An 8,980-nucleotide genomic window follows, 5' to 3' on the forward strand; every position below is an offset into this window, starting at 1 on the left:
CGAGGCTACCAGGGCACATTGATGCCACCTGCCACCATTGAGAGTTCATTCACACACACATGAACGCAGCATCTGGAGCAATTTGGGGTTCAGTATCTTGCTCAAGGATACTTCGACATGTGGGCTGCCATGGTCAGGGATCGAACCACCAACCTTGCGATCAATATACGACCACTTTACCAACCAAGGGCTTCTTAGATGGGACTTCATCATGTTTATTTGCCATTTCTAGGCACATTCCATCATATAATATTGCACATGACTAAATCTATCTCTGTTTCAAGTTGTCATTTGTCAAACCTGAGGCCAAGTAGGATTCCGGCATTGAAAAAGCTATTTACATTACACAGAGGACGGAAATAAAATTAGGGTGGTGGAGTCCTTGCAGCTTCTTTTTGCTCTAGGGTGCCTGGCTAAATAATCCAGCATTCATGAGTCATGTCTATATACCAACATTAGAGTAGTTCTTATGTCTTCTTCCTTCAGGCGAGAGTGTATTGAATATGTTGTAATGAATGAAAAGGAAAAAAAACCAACAACAGTAAAAACCCATGTAATTCAAATAATCACCCATGTCCCCCAAAATAGTCAACTTTAATTGAGTCCAAACAATTAATTGTACTAATATTGAATATTAATAATACATATATGACAGTAAATAACTTGCTAAATATATAAATAAACGTGACGATAGACATAATTTATCAATATAAAGGTAGATTTTAAATACATCACTTAACAGAGAGAGTAGAGGAACACTTTCATCTTTTGGCATTTTTCCAATAAACAAAGTTTTCAGAGGAAAAAAAAGTTATGCTTTTGTTCTGAAGAAAAGGGAACAAGCTTCCGGTCCTATCCCAGGTTTCTAACGGCTAGCTTGACATGTCGCGACGTCACTGGGCTACGGTCGGTCCGAGTCAGCGCGAGCTTGCATGGCCTGCAGGGACCCGGATGAATTGTTTCAAAATAAAAGCAGCACTGATCCCATGACTGTTAGGTAAATAGAGACAGGGCAATTTAATAATAGCATAATAGTGTAATAAATAATAACAATATGCATGTACTTGAGACATTAATGAATTTGATGGGAATGATTCCTGCTGTGTTTATTTTTCTTTATTTATATGATAAATATCTCTTTAATACAGAAAAACACAGCAGGATTTTCAGGCAAAAACTTCTGCTCTTGTTTTTTCTGTATTAATTAGATAATTATCTGAACAGAATTCTGAGATATTTAATTCATTGATTCAGAAACCTGGCAATTTTGCAGTGATTTTGCAGCTTAATGAAGATATAGGCACAAAAGTAAAATAAAGAATGCCTTAAAACTACATTATGAAACAGAGATCTTCATCAAGACAAAGCCCTAAGATCAAGTATAGCTGTAACCATCTTAAGTTCCTTATGCCACTTAATGCTTTAGTGGTGCATGCCAAAACAAGCCTTTAAACAAGCCAACTCAAATCAGGTCACAAACATTAATCCTGGAGATTTCAGAACTCCTGCTGTTGGTTGCTTGGCTCTTTTCACTGCACAGCGAACAAAACTTTATAATATTGTGATGAGGCGGTGAATACCTTGTTTGTGTAAATGTCAATGAGTGTGTAAAGCAGGCTGGAGAGAAAATTAAACCAGGAATGTCACACAGGTGGAGTAGGTGGTGAAGACGAGAAGAGGAGGGAAAATTAAGATGCAGAGAAAGAGATGTAGGAGAGGAGAAATTTATATAATAATAGAATGAATGAGGATCACAGTAATGAGCTATTAAGTATAAGTAAGCTATTAGTAATGAGAAATTATCAGGATAAAAAGGTCATTGTTCTGAGCTTGAGTTGCCCCAGTTGTGATGGAATAAAATGTTCTAATGTAAAGGGGAAGTCTCTCATTTTTCTCCTATTTCTGAAGACTTTTGTTCCAAAGGCCTGATAACAGAAAATAAAATCTTTATTTTGGAGTTGCATGTGGGCTCTCTCCCCAGTCATTACTTGAAGAATAGAAAAGGTACCTTGTTTGCAGAGGCAGGCATCCCTCTTACCATGCCATATATGGAGCAGTGCCCGTGAAAGTATCGCATTGTGTCACGATGAAGTCAGATGAGCTTTAATGGTACATTCAGGGGTTATGGGAAATTTGAGTGCATATGAAAGAACCCATGGGATAAGATAAGACAGACTTCATTGTTATCCATTTATTGACAGTGTGGTAAAGTACACAGAGGAACAAAAGTGTGTTTCCTTGTCCCAGTGCAAATCAAAAGTATTAACGATAAGGGGAAAACCACAAGATACAAGTATCACAATCAGAACCACCTTTATAAACCAATAATGTAAACAACTTGCACAGAAATAGACATAACATATTGTAAGCAAGTATGAGAAAACAATAGGTATTAATATAAATATAGCCCATATTTTAAAAAAAGCACAGACCAAAAATAATAATGTAATTAAAAGAAAAAACGTCGTTATGCAAATCAAATGTTCTGTAAGTTGTAGACTGTATAAAACATCTTCATACATATCAAATGTTATGTAAGTAGTAGACTTTATAAATCAAGCAAAAATAAAATACTATACATTTACATGGAATAGATGAGTGTATAGTTTACAGCATGTAGGATTTATATTAAGAGTAACAGATGATATGTACTTTTTTATAGTACATTACATTCAATTTTAAAATAAGTACTTACGAGTACGAGTACTTTCCACCACTAATATAAACCAGCCCCTCCGCTCTGCCCACAATAAAACAAATCTGATTCTCGCATAGTGGACGTTTCCGAGCTGACACTGAACGCCTCACCACTATCCACCGGAGCACACTGATCAGAAAGTCGTCCATCATCTTATTAGAGTAAAGAACAATTAAAAGGTAAATATGCGCATGTAAATGTTACATTTTCACTGGTTTTGCGTCATATTACATCGTTTTAGCACCACATATTATATCCCTTTTCCGGTCTGAAACTCCTCCGTGCTCCCTCAGCAGATCATTTGTTGAACCTAAGAAGCTACCGGCGAGCTCCTTTTACGGCTCTTTTAACTTCTCTCCGTTGTACCTGAAGTTATGTAAGCCATGTCTAAATTGTGCATTCTAACCCGCACGTAAAAATGCCTTTATACCTCTAAAAATGATCGATTTACAACATGAATTTGTGCTCTATGATGGATAGCCGGGAGTGCTAATTCATGCATTTCCGCATTAGTGATAGTCCGCCCTGATCATGTTGCAGCTTGTTCGTTAATCTCAGTGCTGCAGTCACTTTACTTATCAAATTAATTAATTATGTATGTGTTTTTTGAGTATATTTGATCAATAAAAATAGCATTTGTGCTGATTTAATGGTCATAACAGGCGTTTTCTTGCAGTAAGAGAATCCTAGCTCCAAACTCCGTTTACAAATCTGGGAAATTTGGATTTGTTGCGCTTATAATCAGATATAATCTTGGGGAAAAGCAAAGAAAATATATTTTTATGAATAACCATACCTTTGTTTAAAATTCGGCATACAATCATTTGCCAAATGGCACTTTTTTAAATGACTACATCACATTGTTATCCTTAGTGTAAGGTGCACATGCAGGTTTTTAAAAAAAATTATTAATAAAAAAAATTGAATTAGAAGATGATTGGTGGTTCAAACGTATGCCGAATTGAAGGATAGGCCATTATTTGAAATATCATACACTCAAGAAGGTGTTTACTTTTTCCTAGAGGCAACAGAACATGAAAATGACACAATTTTGGACAGAGTTTGGCTTGTGGGGTTTTCCCTGCAAAAGAGTGGCATTGAATAAGTCTATGTCTGTTAATATATTTGTCCCTTGTTTTTTTTTTCCTTCTAGCAACAATGAATGTCGAGCATGAAATCAGCTTGCTGGTGAGGGAGATTCAGCGACTTGGCAGTAAAAGTGAGTTTGTGTTATAATTCTGTAATGCGGGACGGTGTGTTTCATCATCAAGCACTTTGGCACGGATGAACAGTTCTGTAACCACTCTAATGAGCCATAAACATGCAGTCATGTGATGTGATGTTGATCAGTCATTCTAACTCACTGCTTCTAATGATAAAATTACTTAAATGTGCTGTTTCCATCTTATAAAATGTCAAGATGTGATGTAGAGCTGCAACAATTATTCGATTAATCGATTATTAAGTTAATCATCAACTATTTTGATAATTGGATAATTGGTTTGAGCAGTTTTTTAAAGACAATAAGTCCAAATTCTCTGATTTCAGCCTCTTCAATGTGAATATTTCTGGTTTCTTTGTTCCTTTATGACAATAAACTGAATATCTCTTTGGTTTGTGGACAAAACAAGAGACTTGATGACGTCATCTTGTGGTTTGGGAAACACTGATTGATATTTTTCAACATTTTATTGACCAAACAACTCATCGATTAATCGTTTAAATAATCTACAGATTAATCGATAATGAAAATTATCATTAGTTGCAGCCCTAATGTGATGGTTTTCGAGTGTTTTATTATTGTAAATTACATATTTTGTGTTCTTGACAGTTGGTCAGACAAAACAAGTAATTTGGAAACATTATCCACAGACTCTGAGAAATTGTTATAAGCCTTTTTCAACGTTTTCTGACATTTTGTAGTCTAACTGTCAATCAGTTAATCAAAGAAAATAATCAGCTATTATAGATTAATAAGAAAAAGCCATAAAGCCACCACTAGTAGCTGCGACATCATAATAAAATCCAAAATAACCAATAATAATAAATTATAATTGCAATTTAATCTCTTAAGTGGATTAATTCAAAGGAGCTCTTTTATTTATATGTTTTTATTTTATAACACCTGTTGACTTTTAAATTGGTTTAAAAGTGAGGATAGGTTGAGTGGTGTTCAGTTACAGAGAGCTTTTTATCGGACTGCTACAAAAGTGGTGGGACTTTAACCCTTAATAGGACACTCATTGAAATACTTGCAAATTCCAAATGTCAACCCTAGAGAATATTGGAGGATATTACATACTGCCAGAATGTGTAAAAAAATAAAAAAAAATACGAAAATAATATTTTGAGAAAAAAGTTTACGAGATTATAGTGGCAAATCTACGAGAAAAAAATGCGCAGATTTATGAGATTTAAAGTGGTGAATCTGGGAGAAAAAAGTTGCTTTTTCCCCACTTTTTTCACGTAAATCTGCGACTTTTTTCGCACAGATTTGCCACTTTAAATCTCTTAAATTTGCGACTCTTTTTCTTGTAGATTTGCCACTTTAATCTAGTAAATTTGCAACTTTTTTCTCGAAATATTACCTGAAGTAACCAAATATAGTTCTTTGCCCGATAAAGCATTAAAGCAAAAACTGGGGGAATCATCTTGCATAAAGACTCTTAATTTAATATTTTTCTGCTCTGCTCTGCTCTACTCTTGTTTCAGATGCTGAGGGTCAAACCAGCGTGAAGTTCGGGGTCTTGTTTAACGATGATGAGTGTGCCAACATCTTTGAGGCCTTGGTGGGCACCCTGAGGGCCGCCAAGAGGAAGAAGTTCATCAGTTTCGACGGCGAGCTGCTCCTGCAGGGCGTCCACGATAACGTTGACATCGTCCTGCTGAAGGACTGAGGCCAGCGTTTGCACCAGATGGCTTTCAGTATTTGAATTATGACCAAACAGTACACTTAACGGACCCAGCTGGCATGTCTGCATATGATTTCTTTTGATTTCACTGTGCCAAAACAGTATCACAGATTTGAGAATATTTTTTTTCCAGGGGCTGAATGACGGCCACATTCATAGTTTAAACTGACGAGAAAAAAAACACAGTTTTTCTCTTTCTCAGGCGCTGCTGCTTTATCAACCCACGGGTCTGAACTGAAATGTCATTTTGATACACTTTTAAGACTATAAACGCACAAATCAGGAATCTAGTCATTTGTGTAATGCATTCATTTAGGTATTATTCTGTTCATTTTGTTTGAGAAATCACAGTATGAGTTAACTATCACAACCAAACGCCTCTCTTTATGATATCAGCGTCGGAGATGAATGACACACAGAACAAGATCGTGGCTAGATTTATCACCTTTATCTTCCTATTTTTAATTAGAGCACTCTGATCTGGATAAATTATTTGTAATGGAAGCTTGTTTTTAAAGCTGCACTTGGTCAATTCTCCCTTAGTGGCAATGGGAGTTAAAACCTAACCTAAAAGTGTGTTTTCACGTTAATTGTAGTGCAGCTTTAAGACAACCACACGGCGAGTGTGTGTCCACCAACAGTGTCACCAAATGGCAGTTCCATTCATTGTTTACATGAGCCATTTCTACTACCTCTTGTGGACTTTGTAAAGACGTTATTTAGACCAGTGCTTTTGGAAAACAAGAACAATTCCTTCATAGAAACTGCAAAGACAAGTGCATTGCAAGAAAAGACTTTTGCACCTTTTTGTACTCGTTGCAATCTGCTAGAGTAGTTTTTATTCCATCTTTTTACACGAGTGGTCAATAATGAATTTTTCTCTCTGCTAAACAAACTCCAAAACTTGCCTTTTCGTAAGAGGATGATGACACAAATGGCGAATGTATTTCTCGTGCAATTTTTATCCGTGTGTAATAATCGCAGGGTGATTGGTGCCAAATGCAAAAAGTTGAATTTGTGAGGTTTCTCAGGACCAAAATCGACACAACCAAAATATGTTTAGTGATTGTCCTGTAGCTTAAATTAGGTGTCTCACTTGTGACACAACATGTGCATTTATAGTTTTATTAGTTTTTTATTTTTTATTTTACCAGTCTTTAGTCTGTACTGTAGGTCAAATGATACTTGCAGATCAGGTGTGATTGTTTCCCAACATCAAAACTCAGTCTGTTTTAGGGAAATGTTCCTTTTTTGTTTTATTTTGGAAAAATATCACTGAAGCAGCCTGTACGGAGGCCCAAAATGGTAAAACATTTAGTATAAATAACATTATGAAATGAATAATAAAATAAAAAAGTAAAGACAAAGTATGTAGAAAAACAAGAAATTGTAAAATATTCCAATAGAAACTGATTAATGTTATAACATTTTGTTTCATCCTGATTTTTTTCCCCCAATAACATTTTAGGTCTTTTTTTATTTAATTCAAGTCATTTTTATTTCAAAATGTCCTTTTCTAAGCCTGTTTTTAGAATGACAGTTCAACTTAAAATGTTTTAAGTAAAAAGAGATTATTAATAGGCATTTTGAAATAAAAATTAAATAAAATGTAAAAAAAATAATAGCGAGCCTGTAATACAAAAAAAAAGAAGCAGGATTAATTAACATTTTATAAATCAATTTTTAAAAATTTATTGGATTATTTAACAATTTAAAATTTAAAAAACTCACTTTTGTTTAACTATTTTATCGATGTTATTTATTTTTTGTGTATTTATTTAATTTTGACCACTTTGGGCCTCCGTAGATTTTGGCAACTGGCTGCAGCTTTTTGGATGTTAGAATAAATATTTGTCCTGGATAAACACCAGAAGAAACACCACACTTTAAATGTTTGCCTGAATGTAACATCTCCTCCTTGGCAAATGTTGAGCATATCAATATAAATCACACAACCACGCCTCATCTGCAAGTTTTATGAGACTCATTTCACATTCACTGCTGTCAAATCATCCAGGTGTTTGCTGTTTTGCTTCAGTTTGACTTGAATTATGTCTTTTTTTTTATCTTTCTTTCTGAACAGTATAGAAGATTGTGCATAGATGAGTCAAAAATCTGTCAAAATCAGGAGAACAGGACGAGCTTTTAAGCATATTTCAATTATGAATGAAGCTGAAATTAAGCTGAGAAAACAGAATACAAAACAACAGGCTAAGTTTTGGGAAATAATGGAGGAAAAAAAGCAAGAGTGAGGAAGAGAACATGCTGCTTGCATCACTGTCATATTTTAATTATCCTGCTGTGTGTTTCACTGGAGTGAGCTGAACATAAATGCAAATTACAGCACAAGTAAACACTTAGCTAGAAAGTTACATCGGAGCGGTGCCAATACCTCGAGACATTTCTGTGTACTAGTGGGATACCTGCATGATGTGTTCATGTGCGTCATTACTGTCTTTTTGTATTGGCAATAACACATTCCTATAAGAACTAAGGTTTCTGTTACTGTGGAAATACTACTCTGAGGAGAATAAAATCTTTACACTTGAAGCCTTGAAACTTCTTTGCCATGTGTGTATTTTTTCTAAAGACTCTTAACTCTATGGAGTCTTGGGCTATTTGGTCCATGTTTAAATCCTTTTCATCCTGCCTGCATCCACTTAAAACATGTTTAAATGCCATGTTGGTATATTTTTTTCAGCACAACCTCACCTATATGACCCAATAATAATTGATTTTTTATTCTGACTTACTGGATCAACATTTTGAACCAAAAAGAAACAAAAAAAAAAAACCAACATAAATGTGATCTTGTGATTGTGTGTGATCCTGTCATCCAACTCTGGTTTTTACTCTAGTGTGACTCTATTTTATTTGTGTCTTGTTAAGCGTAACAATTTGGGTCATTTTGTGTCTTTTTTTTGGTCATTTTGTGTTTTTCTGGTCATTTTGTGTCTTTTTTTTAGTCATTTTGTGTCTTTTTTTGGTCATTTTGTGTCTTTTTTAGTCCTTTAGTCCAACATAAAATGTGATTTTGAATCTTTTTTTACTTTCAAAACACTATCATGCTCAACTAAGAATTTGAATTATTGCAAATGTAAACAAAGGTTGCAAATATAACATATAAGAGGGTTCCATCCAGTCCTATCATTTTATACAAAATATATTTGACCGTGTCTCCAGTTTTACTTGGTATATCATCATCAAACTGAAACTGGCCTCATGGAGTTTACAGCCAGAACTTTAGAGGTACATTTACAGTAGGGCTCCACGCTGCTTTGTTTTCTAGTCTGGATGTGATGAAGAAGTCATGATTTGGAGCTTTTGGAGACTCCAGAGGTTTAATCTTACACAACTTGATACAATGTAG

The 8,980-nt window shown here is 34.9% G+C and overlaps 1 protein-coding gene across 1 annotated transcript; it reads left to right on the forward strand.

Annotated features, from left to right (window-relative positions):
• The first annotated feature begins 2,757 nt into the window (after positions 1-2,757).
• Positions 2,758-8,169, forward strand: abracl (ABRA C-terminal like). The gene is made up of 3 exons (XM_059356994.1): positions 2,758-2,877; positions 3,852-3,917; positions 5,411-8,169. The coding sequence occupies exons 2-3, from the start codon at positions 3,857-3,859 to the stop codon at positions 5,593-5,595; spliced, it is 246 nt and encodes an 81-aa protein (XP_059212977.1). The 5' UTR covers positions 2,758-2,877; positions 3,852-3,856; the 3' UTR covers positions 5,596-8,169.
• Positions 8,170-8,980: the final 811 nt, after the last annotated feature.

Source organism: Centropristis striata, chromosome 18, assembly GCF_030273125.1.
Source record: "Centropristis striata isolate RG_2023a ecotype Rhode Island chromosome 18, C.striata_1.0, whole genome shotgun sequence".
Lineage (NCBI taxonomy): Eukaryota > Metazoa > Chordata > Actinopteri > Perciformes > Serranidae > Centropristis > Centropristis striata.